The sequence below is a fragment of the Coenobita brevimanus genome, chromosome 17, assembly GCF_032717465.1.
Source record: "Coenobita brevimanus isolate Jiangsu-jjx chromosome 17, ASM3271746v2, whole genome shotgun sequence".
NCBI lineage: Eukaryota > Metazoa > Arthropoda > Malacostraca > Decapoda > Coenobitidae > Coenobita > Coenobita brevimanus.
In genome coordinates, this window is record NC_136970.1 from 37,218,366 (window position 1) to 37,237,413 (window position 19,048).

Below are 19,048 nucleotides of genomic sequence, written 5' to 3' on the forward strand. Positions count from 1 at the left end.
ATACTGAGTACCAAATATTATTAATCTAATTTTCATATTACCGTGCTTTGTGAAATTGCTGCCGCCTACCATCACGCCACTCACTCCTAAGGAAAAAAGCAAACTTTAGCCAAACTCATTCATGACTGAGTCGAACAATACAATTTCCAACTAAAGAAATTCAAACACTGACATACTGAATCTATCTTCCAATTTTGTATAATAATGTATATTCATCATTGTGTGTGTGTGTGTGTGTGTGTGTGTGTGTGTGTGTGTGTGTGTGTGTGTGTGTGTAATAACTAAAAACAAGTTTAATTGATTTTACCAAACTTGACGGAAGTGTTGAGAGTTAGGCAATGATGGAGACTTTTTTTTTTTTTTTTTTAATTTTGAGACCCAAAGTTCAAAGATCAAGATCACAAAGCTAGTCTAAAGCTAACTTGGTAAAATCAGCTTACTAGTTTTTATTAAGTTTTGAGAGGGTAAGGCTAGAATGTGGTGGCTCACTTGTAGAACAATCAGTCAAAGGTTAAGGGCACTGGCAAAGTCACCGCTTGACCAGTGTTTGGATGTTTTTATTTGGTTTTGAGGAAGGGCTGTCGGTTAGGCAGGATATTATGAAGCTATTAGAGAAATCAGACATTGCGTTAAACCTTTATTAAAATGATACATCAGAAGCAGGTTTTGAGAAACGGCATGTATCTTCTTGCAAGCTATGTCCTTCTAGGTTTACTTACCTATTTATTAATGTATTGTCCAGTCTTGGCTACATTACTCCAATACCTCTTCACAACAGATTACTGTATATCATAGGCTGGGCAGAACTAAATGTTATAAGTCTAGCACAGAATAAATGGAAACACTTGGTTAATCCTGGAGATGAGTGATCTGTTCAGTCCACCTGCTCACAGATGGCTCCACGGTCCTCGGTACAGAAGAAGTCCCCGATGTCATAATAAAACCCTTTCCAGATAAGGGCACAGTTTTCTCTTGTTCCGCCATTGGGCTCAGGAATGCCTACCGCATCATGATATCCCCAGAATGGTGAGCCCATCTTGACCTCCCTGCCGTCCACCCACTTGAACCTCCCCTCTTCTTCCACGTCCGTGGCACCGATCCAGAAATCGTCAACGTCCAGACCTATAGTTAAGAAAAAAATCAAAATTTTCTAATGCTTTGTGCATCAGCAACTAAATTTCAAGGAATATTTTAATGTAGAAGAATTATTGGTGCACATTTCTGTAACTATATCGAAGGAGCTACTGGGACCTTTCAGCCTAACATAAGTTTTGTAGGCTTTTCTGAACAACACAAAACCATTATGGTGCTTATTACGACCGGCAGCAGGCAGACCAAATGTTTATGATACTAAAGTTAGCGGGTGCAGACAAATTACTAAGAAGATAAGAATGTGAACATTAGGGAATGTGTGTGTGTGTGTGTGTGTGTGTGTGTGTGTGTGTGTGTGTGTGTGTGTGTGTGTGTGTGTGTGTGTGTGTGTGTGTGTGTGTGTGTGTACTCAAATCTAAGATATCTGACAGAGTTTCAAAAGATAATTTGATAGATTCAGTGAAAATTCTTTTACCGATTAGTTTACATAGCTCATATGCATCAACATATATTCTCTATAAAAACGAATATTATACATCAGGTGCTTCAAATGCTGTCACTCGTAACCCAACTGTTACAGAGGTGGCTGGGGAAGGACATGGAATTACGTCTTGTAGTGGTCAAGTGGTTAGAGAAGTGGTCTGCTGCCTGAATAAATATGTGTTCCATCCCAAGCTTAGCAGGGAATTCTTTGGTGATTCGCTTCTTCTCTTTATGTCCTTATCAATCTGTTTCCATAAACATGTGGTGGGAGGGATCCAGGAACAGGAAAATATAAAAAGTAGTATTACTGTCAAGAGGGTAATGAGTAAAAAAAAAAAATAATGGATCACTAACACATTCTCTTGTCTTTCAACACTTAGAAGTTCTTGGAGGACAGATATTCCATACAAAGTTATGCTTCATAGTACCTGAGAGATATGGACATTCCGTCCTCCGACAGGTTAGAGATTTGACAGTATTGTCATGCGATTCTCCTCGTGTACACCAACCAGGTCTGCCCTTTGTCAATTCTTTTGCTACACAGATTCCTTATCTCATGTATTCACAGACTGATTTACACTATCCATTTACTACCTTAAGACTTTGTCTTGCCGTCAGACAAAGCTCACTTACGCTCTTTTCATTTCAATATTTGCATTTCATTCTCTAGATATTTATACAGCTCAAAGGAGGCCTTCATATAGGTTGTAATAGGTTTAGCGAGCTTGACTGATTTTTTCCAAAGAGGTGAACCGGTAGGTTTGGTGTTTAATATTCATATTCTGGTGGCAGGTGGCAATTTTGTGTTTTAAAGCAACAGTACGTAGTCCAAAGGTAGGTGTCATTGAATGGAGGTAATATAAATTAATTCAAGCAATATTACCTTATTAACAAATCGATAGCATCAGTCTCTTTTTCGTGATATGTGGCTCTACAGTATTCAATACGCAAAAAGCTTAACTCAGTCAAAATGCATACCAGTGCCACACCAGACCTCTGAGCTCCTCTCCGTCCTTCTTCCTTATAAATAGTGTACGATTAAGATTAACCCCAACCTTTCCACCTCACCCTAAAATCCCTGTGTCTGTGCGTTCCCTTTCCTTTCATATCAGTTTGACAAGACCATGGGATGCAGCAGATATCGGTGATCTTTCTCTTAGAGATTCTAGATATGCCACTTGCACAGAGTCAGCTGGGTGGCATCGCTTACCATTATCATAGATGAATCTGGCGAGGTCGTACATGAGGTTGGCATCATCAAGAATAGCCAGGCGTCCACCTTGCTGTCCACAGAAGTTGCTCATCTCACTCCAAGTCCCTCTGTATACTGTTACCACCTGGACACAGTAGCCACCAACGTTGGTAAAGGGCAAACGGCATTCTGATAGAGGAAACAAGGAACACATAGAAGAAGCTTTCAACAATTATCCATCATTGATTTAGTGATATACCATGTGAAGGTGTAAGGCATGTTCAGTCAAGCTATAAATAATTAGGTAGTTATTACTTCATTCATACTAATGACCGACCAGCAGTCTTCGCTGAACACTGTAGGTTTAGAAAATGTACTTGCAGTTTCCGTGGTCTGAAATTTGATAAAAGTTTTAATACTGTACATAAATATGCAAATTGTTGATAAAGAAATATATTTCTGATACAACACGTAACTGCATGACAGATTGCTTAGAGTAATGTTTTATGTTCACAACAGTATAGAAAACACACACACACACACACACACACACACACACACACACACACACACGTCAAGGAAATAGTAGTAGAACTAGATGTACCCTCACAGGTAGAACTGATCGCAGTAGAGATTAGTACGTCTGAAGGGAAAGTAATTGTGGCAAAATTAACCTATACATACCACAGAGATCAAACATTTGGGAAAAAGACGAATATGAAGACCTGGCAGAGAAAACAAAGTTTAAGAGCATTACTACATAGAATGGAGGAGAAATCTGAAAGAATTATACTAACTGGAGCTTTCAATACAAGTATAAATTGGAATACTCTTGACATAACAAGCCAGGAAAGCTGTTGTGACCAAAAGCTCCTGGACCTTGTGCAGGAGTTTTTCCTAACACATGTAAAAGAAAGCACCAGAAAAAGAGAACTTGATATACCATCAGTACTAGATCTTATATTTACTAGGCAAGAAAATGATATTGACAATATAATGTATCACCCTCCATTCGGCAAAAGTGATCACGCAGTATTAAATTACAACTTCAGGATTGCATATGATATAGGTAATAGTAATGAAAGTTACAAAAAGAGGCCTAACTACAAAAAGGGCAACTATCATGACCTAAAGAAATACATCTTAGAAATAGATGGGAAAAAGAGCTTAGAGGGCAAGATTTAAATGTTATATATAGAAAATTCTGTGAACTTTATGAAATAGGAGTCCAGAAGTACATCCCACAGCACAAAGAAGCAGACAAGAAAATAAAGAAATGGTTTAATACAGAACCTACAAAATCAAAAGAAAAAAGAGATTTGTTGTGGAACAGATACAGAAGACACAATGGTGAAAGGGCATATAACAATTATAAAGAGGCAAGAAACAATTATACAAGAATAAAGAAGGAAGCCCAAAAACAGTTTCAGGAGGACATCATAAATAAAAGTTGTGATCAACCGAAGCTATTTTACAGCCACATCAGAAGCAAAACCAAAGTAAAAGATAAAATACAATCCATTACAGATAAGGGTATCACCTATACACAAAAGAAAGATATTGGTGAAGCACTAAATAAGAATTTCCAATCAGTTATTACAGAAGAAAATAATTTTGAGAAGGATTATGTGGAACATGCATGCCCACACATACTACCAGATATACAGATATCAGAAAAAGAAATACAGGAGGAGTTAAGTAAATTAGACAAAGGAAAAGCAAATGGTCCTGATGAAATTTCATGTTGGGTGTTACATGAATGTGCAAAGGAGTTAAGTAAACCATTATCTTTAATTTTCAAGCAATCCTTGGGACAAGGTAAACTACCTGATATTTGGAAGAAAGCAAACATTGTTCCCTTATTCAGGAAAGGGAATAGACAAAATCCACTCAACTACCGACCAGTATCACTAACCAGTGTTGTAAGCAAGGTATTAGAAAAGCTGATAAGAAATGTTTGGGTAAATCATCTAGAAGAACACAATATGATAATAGAAAGACAGTTTGGCTTCAGAAAGGGAAAATCATGTGTTACTAATCTGTTGAGCTACTATGACAGAGTAACAAAAACATTACAGAACAGAGAAGGATGGGTGGACAGTATCTATTTAGATTTCAAGAAAGCATTTGACAGAGTACCGCACCAAAGACTTTTATGGAAACTGTACCATCAAGGAGGAATCCGAGGCAAACTGCACTGTTGGATGCAAGATTTTCTCAAAAAAAGATAAATGAGAACAGTACTAAGGGGAAATTGCTCATCATGGAGGGAAGTGACTAGCAGAGATCCACAGGGCTCAGTGCTGGCACCAGTTATGTTTTTAATGTATATAATGATATAGACAGTAACATTGGAAACGAAAGCTATCTAAATATGTTTGCTGATGATGTAAACATACAAAGGAGAATTACTAACACAGACTCTTGTAGAGAGCTGCAAGAAGAATTAAATAAACTTCATGAATGGTGCAAAACATGGCAAATGGAATTCAATGTGGACAAGTGTCATGTAATCAAGTTTGGTAAAAGTGGAAAAAGACCTGATTGGGATTATAAGTTAGGAAGTAAAACCCTGCACACATCAAAAAGAGAGAAGGACCTAGGTGTGATTATCAATAACAGACTATCTCCGGGTGATATCAGTGAGAAGGTACGGAACATATATACACTGCTTGCAAATATGAGAATAGCATTCACATATATAAATGAAGACATGCTAAGAAAGATAATAACATCATTCATTAGATCAACCCTGCAGTATGCGTCAGTAGTCTGCAGTCCTCATCTCAAAAAACACATAGATAAGATTTAAAAAGTTCAAAGGGCCGCTACAAGATGGGTACCAAGCTTAAGGGATCTAAGCTATGAAGAAAGACTAGAAACTCTGAATCTACAGTACCTACACTACAGGAGACAAGGAAAAGAGGAGACATGATTATGCTATATAAATGCATATCAGGGAAGGAGGAAATAGACATAAATGATTACATAACCTATCGGGATGCATCAGCAAGAGGACACTGCAAAAAACTGCAAAAAAAAAAAAAAGAAAAGAGAGACGATAAAGACGTAAGGAAATTTAGTTTCCCAAGTAGGGCAACTGATCAGTGGAATGCACTACCGAATGAAATAGTGTGTGCCAAAACAATTCATAACTTTAAGGATATGTACGATAAAAATGGTTTAAGACACGGGCCAGTACGAGCTTGACTCATTCCTGTAAAAATACAATTACGGTAAGTAAGAACAATTAGGTAAGAACACACACACACACACACACACACACACACACACACACACACACACCTTTAGGTTTTCGTTACGTAGTCGTGCGACGCAACTGTTGGAGCAGAAATTCATAGAATGGTGGTGAATTTTAAAGGATTATATTATCAAGAATTCTTTAAAAAAAAATGTGATTGTATTCAAGTTCACGGGTAGTTTGAGTGGTAAGGATGTAACTTTTGTTGGACAGAATTTTTGAAATATTCCAGCAGGGTAGAAAGAATGAAAGCACAGTGATAGGGAATAGGAAAGTGAGGACTTAAGTGTAAAAGTCGCTGCATGGCAGTATTATGGTCCCCCACTCTAACACACGGAAGTAAAGTTTTAAACTTACTGGAAGGACAAGTCAAGAGAGCAGTGGACGTGAGTTATCTGAGAGACGCACGTGGTATTGCACGGAGAGAGAGACAAGCAAATGTGGAGATAGAGGAGCATTGAGGTACTGATGTGGAAATGATTGTCAGGAGAAATACCCTGAAATTGTTTAGCCATTGGGAGAGGATGAAGAATGACAGACTGACGGGTAGAGTGTATTTGGGTGTGGATAAGATGGAAGGATAGACTGGATAATTATGTTAGAGGGGTGTGTGCTGTAGGGAAGGTAGCTATCAAGTGGTATCTTGCGTCAGCTGCTTTGGTTATTATGATATCTGAAACTCAAGGTGTATGAAGATGTTGGTGAGGCAACACGATAGGTTGTCGAATGTACAATGGACTCATAAAACATTCAGTCCAATGATTAGATGGAAGTGTAACTGGGCATTACCGCACATGTTGGTTTGGTAGGGCTGGTACGTTTGAGTTTCTAGCAGATGCTGTAATATTACTGCATGAGCTTATATTTGGGGAATATAATATCCATCAACACAAAAAAACACTGATTACTGTATCATTATGATGCTGAATTAAGAGTTACTTCCCGAATTAGAATCTGTGTCTACCACTACCAAAATGAGAGACAAAACATTTCATTGATGATTTGAAGCTTTGTCTTCCTTGGATTGATACTGTTCACGTACACAACTGGAATCTATCAGAGTCGATACCATTACATTGTTACATTGGCATATCATTCACCAAGGAAGTGTCACAAGCACTGCGCCACAGTACTGTCGTGCTGAGTATTACAACAACGATAACAATGCAAGGAGTTGTGTGTCAAAGTCAACTGTAACGGACTGGTTACAGTGATAAGATGATACTTGTGCAACTAAACATACAAAGCACCAAATAGTAATGCTGTGTCCTTTAGAAATAACTGTCAGATGCATATGTCGTCATCATTAGTCGCAATTAGCTTAAGGCACGACAAGGCTTCTCCCATCTTCTTTTTTCACACTGATCTATTGGATGTTTGCCTGTTGCTTTCAGCCTCAACGAATCTCCAAATATCATCGACATATTTGTTTTCAGCAGCTTTCTCTCATTCCATCTCTTCGTAGTGATCTGCTACATCCATTTTTTGCTTTTTAATTGTGGCTTTAATATTTGTAGGTATCTCGTACCTAAGCAAAACTTCCCTAGAATTCTGGCAATCTGAGATTAGGAGGGTTGAAGAAAAAAAAATGCAGTGTTTTAGATTCGATCGCAGGTGTGTCATTCTTGTATGATGCAAATATTAAGAACACTTATTGGTCCACTGGACATTCAGACTACATTAACATAAATCTGATATACCATAAGTTCAGCCAAATTTAATATGCATGTTATATATTCTACTTCCTCGTTTGTCTGTATTCAGTTTAGCCCGTGGTCCACTGCATCATATGCTATACTCTTTACCTAGCCTGGTGGCTCAATCGGTAGAGAGGTGGCCTGCAGTCCTTACGGACCCAGGTTCGAATCCCGGCTGGCGCAGGGAACAGTTTAAGGATTTGAATTTCTTTAAATCAGGCTTTACTGATCTACCAGAAGACCCGCCGACATGTCGTAAAAATACCCCCGCTAATACCAATACACCAGTCCTGTATGAAACAGCCCTAGCATGTATTCAATATGGACGGTGGGTGTTAGCGCCGAAGTGGTGACATGTAGAGGTGTATGGTATGTAGGAGGACTGCTGGGCCTTGATAGCAGGCTGTGAAGCCTATGCCCAGAGTCGGACACATAAAAAAAACAAAAAAAACATAAGCACACTATTCCAGAGGTTCACTTTTGTATTTATATACCTGAATAATATTTCTGAATATGTTTTTAGAGAGACTGAGACTTCATACAGGAATTTAAACCTTATATTAATTAGCTTTACATATTTCATTTTAACCCTAGATAGGTAATGTGGGGTCTCAGAGACCCCAGTCCCCGAAATTTAATTTTAAAAAATATGAGCATAAGGTCTACAGATCTGTCCGTCTCATTACCTTCCTGCCTAGTGATGCTCTTCATGGGGATGATGGGGTCATAGCTGTACCTGGCTCTGATTTTGCTCTATAGAGCCATTGGGGTATGTTAGACCCCAGATTACCTATAATGTAACCTCAGTTGAGCCCTCTTGTGATTTTTTTATTTCAATTTGCTGTCTTTCTCCTTTTGTATACAGAAGGTCCCAACATCGGACTACTGCAGACCACCCAAGGAATCATGATATTACTTTTCAATTTTGCAAGATTTAATTTTAAAATTTTTATACCTAAAATTTAACCATTTTTGTATAAACTTTAAAAATATATATATTTTTTCGATTAAACTTTATTTTTTCTGGCCCTATTTACAGATAAGGGGTTGAATTATTTGTGTATTGAAGCATTTTGAAATATCTCAAACAGAATTTTTTTTTTTTTTTCATGGGGTCTGTCAGACCCCACGTTACCTAATATAGTAACAAAATCAAGATTACCTTACAAGGGTTAAAGCCCTAAAATATCCATCCCTCTAATAGATTAACCTCACACTGTGATGCTACTCATGAAGAAATGCTTTGGAAAAGGTGTAGAATCATAGTTTGGTCTTTTTCTGCCACTGCTCCTCGTGAAACAAGCCACAAGAAGACTAATATGCAGACAGAGTTGAGATAAAACTAGTGCAGTATTCTACTTACTCTTTTTTATGAAGTTCAAATCACTGTTCGTTGTGCCACTCACTCCTGTGAAAAGACAATGTTTATTTCGAAACAAATGAAATCGTGTGGAGCAACAGTTTCATTCTATGAACATCAGTTAAAATATTGAACCTGATAGCAAAGTCAGTTTAGTAATCTATCAAAAAATATACAGTCAGTCCAACTGCCTTACCAAAAATTGGAAAGAGAAGAAAAAGAAGGGTGGAGAGAATCATTGTGCAACTTGTAGGTAGTACTTCCTATGTGATTTCCTCTTGCTGTTTTGGCACTTCCACCTCTGAGGTAGAACTATGGCTCCGAGATGTTTGTGGCTTATTTGATTATACCTTGATGTTCCACGGCGGCAAATGAAGGTCAGCAATCTATCTTATCAAGTGCGTCACTTCAGTCAAGCCCAACTCATGTATGCTTCACTCCTGCTTGAAAAAAAAAAAAAAAAAGTGCTCTGTATGGAGCTGTCTTGTCAATATGTGGCTAATTCTCAGTTAATGGCATATTAATAGGCAAGATGTTACATTAGTATGTCTCAGAAGTAAGCGTCACTAATTAGTGCAATGGTATCAAAAAGTGCACAAATGTTTTATGAAGAATTGCAAACAACAGTCCCTGGAATAACCTACACACTTACTACATAACAATTACTGTCCGATACACACATTCCCCACGCCCTGTATTGACCCACACACATACCACACACCTAGTAATGATCCATGCACAATCACACACCTTGTAATGACCCACACACATACCACGAACTCTGTAATAACTCACACACATCCTAGAACAGTAATGTCCATCCCGACTAAAACCACCACTAATGTGGGGAGAAATATACCCAATTCTCGAAAAAATGAAAAAGTAGTTGTATTCAAACAATATTAAATATGCAAGTATACACAGAAAATATAGCCTTTTTATTTTCATTTAACTGCCTATTTAGTGACTGGAAACCAAATCCTAATTCTAAGGGGAATGACTGAAAAAAAGTACTGAATATCTAGAACTTACTATGTGACAAAGGGAAAAATTCTGAGGTATGGAGACGACTGTAGCTGAGTTGATTGTTCGCACACACACATACACACACCCAGATCGTAGGAGCCTCAGCTGGTGGAGCCGCAGCCTTCTGGCAGCACTCGAAACTGTGCTGGAGAGGTACGAAAAAGGGGTATTATTTTGAGTCAAAAAACGACTTGTGCAATGACAATTTTTTTACTACTATTTACCCCTGTAAATGAACACCAGCTGGTAATTATTTATCACTAATGCTATACCCATTGATTTCAAAGAAAATTTCATGTTTTTTTTTCTTTTTTACTGAAAATTTCCAAAAGTTCTTCTCCGATCAAAATGAACACGATAAGACTTTTATAGGTATTTAGTCTCCCAGATGTGTATTACACAGCAGCTGAAAGAAAAATACATACACAAAAACAACAAACACAGTTTTGATTACCTAGTTGTCAATTCATGCAACAATACCCAGCACACTCTAATGTAGGGTGAAAATCTCCCCAAATGTATTTTATAGCAACCACCCCGCAAATGAGCCACTTGTCAGTTCTGCCTTCCATGACCACTGTATAGGGACTGATGGTACAGGGAGACCCAGGCCCCTCACTCAATTATCATGTGTTGTACATGTGATCACTCCCTAGCTTGGGTGATCTTTTACCCTATGTTAGTGTTCCAGGAGTAATGACCTGCACACATACCACAAACCCAGTAATGGCCCACACATGTAACACGCATTGTAGTGACCTACACGATGCCACACACACACACACACAACCTGTAGTGATCTACACACACACACACACACACACACACACACACACACAACCTGTAGTGATCTACACACACACACACACACACACACACACACACACACACACACACAATCTGTAGTGATCCACACACACACATGCTACACACCCTGTAATGATCCACACAATACCACACACCCTGTAATGATCCTCACAAACACCACACAACTTGCAATGACACACACACACACTACACATCCTGTAATAACCCCCCCAACACACACACACCACACATCCTGTAATAACACACACCCACACCTGCCACACACCCTATTATGACACACACATATACAACACATAATGTTGTGCCCCACTAACAAACCACACACCCTAAAACGACCCCCACACATACCACATATTTTATGAAGACCCATACACAAACCACATACACCAGGTAATGACACTTTCTGATACCATACAAGTTGTAGGCTCCCCAATACATAACAATAATTGGCAAGAAAATGGAATTACATTTTTTTTATTACACCCCCGTTCATAAAGCAAGAGCAGACATATTTTGATCACGCGCGCGCTCTTGTGTGTGTGTGTGTGTGTGTGTGTGTGTGTGTGTGTGTGTGTGTGTGTGTGTGTGTGTGTGTGTGTGTGTGTGTGTCGGGGGGGAGGAATAACTTAAATATGTATACCAAAATAACAAAGCTTGTTGAAATTACTTCGGGACATGAACTAAGTAAACCTGTTGGTGTTGAGATCAACAGCTCAAATGTCAGAGCTGTAAAGCTGTTGTAAGTCACACACTGACCTAGCAAGACCAGACTAAAGAGTTTTAATCCGGTTTGGCCAAACTTCATGGCAGAGTAGAGGGTCCAGCAAGAATGAAGTGATTCAGTATTTAGAACAATCTGTCAGAGGTCAAAGACACGGGGAAAGGTCAAATGTTCGACGTATGTATGTGCATTAACAAAACCCTAACAATTTGATTTGATTCTAATCAAATTTGGTGGACGATTAGATGGTCAGAGATGGAGTATATCTTACATTTTCAAAAACAGTAGGTCAATTATCAAGGTCACAGAACAAGTAAACTTTAAGTTTTATTCAATTTAGAATAAGGTTTGGCAAGAAAGCAAGAATAAAAACATTCGATTTGGACAGCAATCAGTCAGTCAGTGTCTCAGAGAAATGTGGAAGGCCAAGGTCACTGGGCAATGCCATCTCACATTTGATCTATCTAGAATCAATAATTGTGGAAGCGTTAAGAGATAGGCAAGAAAGAACGTATCCAAACTTGGGGCGTTAGACCCTTGTTCCAGTGTGTGATGAAAATAACTGAATCATTATCATCATTATCATCATCATCATCATCATCCGGATCTCCTTTCCCACCCAAGGGCAGGGTGAGGAGTAGCAATGTCCAGACAGCCCAAACTTGCCCAGTCCAATGGGCCACGCTTCCATTCATTCATCCTTCAAGCCCCTGGAATCCTTGCTCTATCAGATATGCCAAAAACAATCCGGACGCTGCTGTGTTAGAAAGGGGTGCCTAAATCCCTGATCATGCACTTCTCCTCACAACATTCATCCAACCAGCTCGATCTCTTGTCAGTTCCCTAGCCTCACATACTTCCAAACCTCTCTTCCTCACACACACATCCACCATATCTTTCCACCTTCTCGCCTACCTCACCTCCTCCCTCCTCCAAATTCCCTCAGATATACCTTTTTCACCACTCTATTGTTATCCGTTCTCTCCACATGCCATACCATCTCAGTACACTCTCTTCGATTCTGGTGTCCACTGACTTCCTCATTCCACACCTTTCACGAATCACATTATTTCGTATCCTATCCACCCTCTGTACTCCACATACATTCTTCAGCAGTCCCATCTCAATTGCTCTTACTCTTGACTTTTCATTTTCATGCAACACCATAGTCTCACATCCATATGTTAAAGTTGGCACTAACACTCTCTCATGTAAGCCTCGTGCAGCTGCAGCACTCAAGCCTCTGTTTCTTATCAAGGCCTTCATTGCACCAGTTACTTTTCTTCCTTGTGCCACTCTACTTTCAATTTCTTTTGCACGTTTTCCTCTCTTTTCTATCACTGCACCGAAGTATTTGAACTCTCTCACCAATTCCAGTCTCTCCCCATTCACTGTAACATGACACTGGGAGTCACCTTCTCTCTCAGTAACCATCACTTTACTCTTTTCTACATTTACACTCAAGGCACGACGCTCACAGACATCAGCAAAACTCTGCACTAGCATACCAAGTTCTTATCATGTACTTGCAAGCAGTACTGCATCATCAGCATACAACAAATTTGAGATATTCCAGCCATCACCAATCATTACCACCGCCATCCCTCTCTCCATTACTCATGTTTTTACTTCCCTCATCACTCCATCCATATATACAGTATACTGAACAACCATGGGGACATCACACAACCTTGTCACACGCCCACACCCGATCGTGACCGATTCACTTAGATGCCCATCAACCCTTTCACATGCTTCACTACCTTCATAAAAACTCTTGACAGCACCTAGGAGCTTATCATCTACACTATACATGCGCAAAACTTTCCACAATCCCTCTCTGTCTGCTTTGTCGTAAGCTTTTTCCAGATTCATGAATGCCATAAGCACCTTATGGTCCCTCTCACAAGCCTTCTCTGCTATCTGTCTCACGCAAATACTTGATCCATACATCTTCTGCCACTCATAAAGCCACCCTGTTCATCACTCACTAGGACTTCTGATAGCTTTCTCACTTTCTCTATAATAATTCTTCCATATACCTTCCCTACCACACTCAGCAAAGTTATGCCACGATAATTCTTGCACTCACTTCGCTCACCTTTATTTTTGTACAGAGGTACAGTCACAGCCTTTTTCCACTCTGCAGGCACAGTTTCACTCATCCATGCCTTCTTACATATCTCCAACAAGCATTTCATTCCACTCTTTCCACTACACTTAAGCATCTCTGCACACACCTCATCAACCCCAACTGCTTTCCCATTTTTCAGCTGCTTCACAACACTCTTCACCTGCGTGAGTGTCACGTCTCCTGGCACTGCATTCCTTCTCTGCACACCCCCAAAACCAATCATGCTTACAGCCGCTCTGCTCTCTCTATTCCCATTCATCAGGCTTTCAAAATATTCTTTCCATCTTGTCCTTACTTCATCTCCATGGGTTAATATTCTACCACCTGCATCCTTCACACCATCACATTTCTTTCTGCTTTCACTTCTATATTTCCGCACCTCTTTCCAGAATAACTTCCTATTTTCAGAGTAGTACACATTCATTTTTCTTCCCAGATCATCATTTACCTCCTTTTTCCTCTTCACTAGTCTCTTTACATGCTTCTTGCTCTCAATATACTCAGTTCTTTTTTCACCTGAACCCCTATCCTGTAACCACTTTAGACACTTCTTCCTCTCTTCCTCCACTGCTCTCTTAACCTCCTCATCCCACCATGTCGTACCTTTCTTCTTGGTTGTTACTCTTGCCACACCACACACCACTTTAGCATTCCTAACTAAGCAATCCTTATATGCATTCCACAGAATGTCCAGATCCATTTCATTCTAATTCACTGATTCTAACTCCTCCTCTACTTTGGTCCTGTAATCATCTGTTATGTCTTTGATCCTTAGCTTCTCATCTTTCAGTCTTTCTCCCTGATTGCTTCTCTCTCTTGATCCACCTCACTTCTCTAAGCTTGACCTTGCATACCACAGTCATATGATCTGGCAGACCTCCACACCGTCCTCTCACGGCCCTCGTATCAGAAACCATTCCCAACATCTACCTCTCTACAAGCACATCATCAATCAGGCTTCTTTCAACACGATCCCCTTTTCCTCTATACCATGCATATTTATGTGCATCTTTGTGTTTGAAATTCGAGTTACAAATGCACAACCTCCTCTCCTGACAGATAACCTTTAGTCGCTTCCCATTAGCATTTTCTCCTGGTACTCCATAACAACCCATTGTCATCCTCAGGACCAGTGCCTACTCTTCCATTCATATCCCCCATCACGATCACTTTATAGCTCCTGGACATTTCTCCCACTACTTCACCCAGCTCATCCCAAAACCTGTCTTTCTTTCTCTCACTCTTGTCCTTATATAGGACTACATAATAGATAGATAGATAAATAGATAGATAGAGAGACAGATAGAAGCAGGAAGTCAAATGATGAGAAGGTGTTGTGTTTGCGAGAAGCGAGCAGCGCTAAACGCTTACACGGAGGAAAGCTGACGACAGCGGCCAGTAAGGAGATGATTCAGTTAGCTGTCAGCAGTCCTCTCGTGAGAAAGTTCTGTTGCCATGAGGAAGATACGTGACACACACACCCTACTACACGAGATTTTAGGAAAGAGAGTTTAGAAGGAGACAAGCGACCCTATAGAGAGGTCGAGACGGAGATTAGCTTTAGAACAGAGAGAGAGAGAGAGATAGCGAGACAGGGAGGTAGCTACCCAGGACTTATACTATTATACCTGTTTAATATTTCCAAGACAAATAAAAATAGTCCCATGCTATTCTTTACCTCTCCCGTCACTACATGACATCTGGTGGAAACTACTACAAGATATAAAAGCCGCTCGACCACAAGTCTAAAATATACTTCTCTACAAGTAACTACAAAGTCTTTATGACATTTGGTAGCAGCGAACGTATACGAACCTCGTCTACGAATCAACATTAAATTCCTACAAAATATCAAGATTGACAACAACCAACAATATCAGCTCCTGCCCCTCCGTCTCCCAGATCATTACGCTGATGCAGAGGTCAAGAGATCACTCGACGCCTTGCAAGTAGCTTAACGACAAACCAGCAAATCTGCGGACATCGTCTCCGAATTAAAAGCAAATTTCTACAAAAGCAACCGAGACTACAAGGTTAGCTTCAGTTCTACAAAGTCTACAGCCATCTACAATCAACTACAGCCATCTACAATCAACTACAATTAACAACTCTACGTCGTCTGTATAATCTTCTACACGCACCTACAAGTAGCGGCAGTCTTCATCCCACAACGAATAAATCACTAGAGAAAAGGACAGAGAAAACTTCCACATAGAATAAAGGGAACAAACAAACGAAGAGTGAGACACGATTTACAACTCATCTTACTCACTCGTCTTCACTCAAGTTACTCATCGCTACTCATTCACTCACCACAGCTACCAGTGTGGGAAGCCGACGTCACCATGTGCTGAGATGACATCACAACGCGAGTCTGCCATGCCAAGCAACGTGTGACGGACACCAGGCACTTCTCACCCACTACTCATTACTCATTATTCACATAGCTCCTACTCATATTCACTTATTTTCACAGTTAGGTTGGAAATTCGACGTTCTATGTTGAGGTTTGCCTGGGACAGCCGTTAACCACTACAAATACCAGGCCATGGAGTTTCCTGAGTAATATCGTCCATCAACAAACCACTAGAATTATCAAGAGATCTTCAATCAAACCTGTATTTTCTTCCGAGATCGACTTTTGTATCGACACACCTCTACGATCTGTGTCAAGTGGGTAAAATTATACTTGCTCATTTCTTCTCAGTGCTAAAATTAGCTATATTCAACTTATTTAATCATCTAGTTTGCTAGGACATAAATAAACAAGAGGCGTATTTCATAACATCATATCTTAATGACAGGAATATTTTCGCAACCACCCACGTTAATACCAGATGACACACAAATTGCCACAACATCAGACTCACAATTAAGAGACAGCCCACCCATTGTACAACCCACACCACACGTTATAGATAAGGAAACAAATACGGGAGTTTCGGATGATGAGTGGGAAACCCCTTCAGATGTTGAGAGTATCGACTTCGCAGCTGCCTTAAATACGTATGCCAATATACTTAACAGGGTTCACCGGTCCGGTCATACATATTCTACCATTCCCTCACATAACGATAAACTCGTACAAGTTGAATTAACAGGGCAATCATTAAATATGAATCAAGAAACAAATACTGCTGATCTAAAAACCACACCTCACGTTTTTGTGTATCACGAGGATAAGACTGCCCCAAAATTCTCTGGCACAGACAAGGATCGCATTGATGTCATTTCATTAATCAGTCAGTGCGAACAAATGTTCATCAAGCGCCACATACTAGATGAACAAGAGAAAATTGCTATTTTTTCATCTTGCATAAGCCAGGAAAGATGTCCAGCAAGCAATTTATTGCGCTCCGATAAGCTACATCGTGCTAGGACATATGATGAATTTAAAACTGAATTTCTGAAGAAATTTTCTGGAGGTATGAACTTCTTGCCAGGTATAATTCCAGAATTACATAAAATTGTAGATCTTGTAAGGGAGCACACTACAAACCATGTGCTCAGTGAAATAACTGCTGATGTCTCCACAATCAAGAGAACCCTATTAGCTACTCTGGAGAATTCTAAGTGGATAACAGATGATGGAAAGATGTCCCCAGACCTCGTCGTGGACATCATTGGTTATGTAGCTGCCTTGTGTAAATTACCTGATAGAACCCTTAAGATCGCCAAAACAATCGCGTACATCCCTGGAATGTGCTTACTAGACTTAATGAACGAGGTAGAGATGCAGTGCAGTAAAGCAGGTGTGGTTGACACACATGCACATTCTGGTAGAATCAGGGTACCTGAGACAGTATCAGCTGTGAAAACATCAACACCGACCCCAAACAGAGAACAAAATCGATCGCGACCTGAAATGAGGCAGTCCAAACAGACAAAGACGCCTAGACCTCGTTCCCACACGCCTTCCTACAGGCAGTTTCATAAGTTTTCGCGCAGCCCGAGCAGGTCTCGCGCTATAAACAACACTTTTTATGGGAAATCACCTCGTAGGTCACAGTCAAGGGATAGGTCCATTCTGTGTCATTACTGTGCAAAACCAGGACACACAAGGTATGAATGCTTTATCAAGGCAAAAGAGGATAATCAAAAGACACAAGGGTTTGGTCCTTACTGTAGGCATCATAGATACCAAGGGCACTGGACTAGTGATTGCAAAACAGTAGAAAAATTGTGTCTATGTTCAAATCGGGGGAAGACCAAGTCATGACAAAAAACGAACAAACATAAAAAAGAACAAGGTTAAACTTCACATAGGAGGCATGTTGGGAAATGAGTGTATCTTGATACCAGCTGTATGTGAGGATCAAAACGTTTCCTTATTTTTAGATACAGGCTCTCCAGTGAACTTAATAACACATGAAGAACTAAATAGAATTCTTAAAAATAAAAAGAAAGTAACTTTTCTGGATGAAGCTGATTTAGAATTAAACACAGTAGATGGTCAAGAGATTACAGTAAAAGGTATGATAAGATTAAATCTCAGTTTCACAGAAACTACAAGACCATTCTCTGCATTGTTCTATATCGTTGAAAACTTAGCAATTAAAGCTCATATGTTACTGGGCTTAAGATCCATGAGAACTGAGAACATAACTATACTCCCACAAATGAATGGAATAGACTTTGATAATGAATTTATAGAGGAAATACTTTCAGAGCCCTCACCGATTGGTAGAAGAGAGCCAAAAAGAATTGGTAATATTAAAGGCTTTAACAAACATACACAAACAGATGAGTGTATAGATCCACTTACACCAACAACCCCATCCTCCAGAATTAGTGACTCAGATAACAGTACTGATTTATCAATTTTTCCAGCCCATCTCACTAATGATTTGGTTATACCACCTAATTCATACATGAAGGTTACCATAAAGAGCAAATTACGGAATAGTACTGTTCTTGTCTTAGAAGAATTATGTAAAGTAAAAGGATTGTCAGTAGAAAACGCATTATGTCATACGAACGACGAAGGGCTAACTCAGATATTCATTATTAATCACATGAATGGGGAAGTTCAGTTGAAGAAGGGAACTTGCATAGTTAATATTGAAAAATGTTTCGCCCCTGTGAAGGAAATAAATATTGGTGGAGTAACAAGTGAGATAAAATCTACGGATAGAGAAAGAATAAAAGAGAATTTAATTCACTCAGGTGAATTTGACGAAGAAAATGATTTGTTAACCCTGCTGGAAACACACAGGGACACCGTAGCCTTGCCCGGAGAACGATTAGGGTGTA

At 39.6% G+C, this 19,048-nt stretch overlaps 1 protein-coding gene across 2 annotated transcripts in view; it reads right to left on the reverse strand.

The window, feature by feature from the left end:
• Positions 1-630: 630 nt before the first annotated feature.
• LOC145391203 (salivary C-type lectin 1-like) overlaps positions 631-19,048 on the reverse strand; it is a 41,474-nt gene continuing 23,056 nt past the window's right edge. The window contains exons 2-6 of one of the 2 annotated variants that reach the window (XM_080265880.1): positions 10,119-10,257; positions 9,283-9,526; positions 9,090-9,134; positions 2,786-2,956; positions 631-1,122 (exon numbers count right to left, since the gene is read on the reverse strand). In XM_080265880.1, coding sequence (XP_080122006.1) covers positions 875-1,122; positions 2,786-2,956; positions 9,090-9,134; positions 9,283-9,325 — 507 coding nt within the window. In that variant the 5' untranslated portion in view covers positions 9,326-9,526; positions 10,119-10,257 and the 3' untranslated portion in view covers positions 631-874. Of the gene's footprint in view, positions 1,123-2,785; positions 2,957-9,089; positions 9,135-9,282; positions 9,530-10,118; positions 10,258-19,048 lie in introns of both variants that reach the window. The other variant, XM_080265879.1, reaches the window with a different exon arrangement.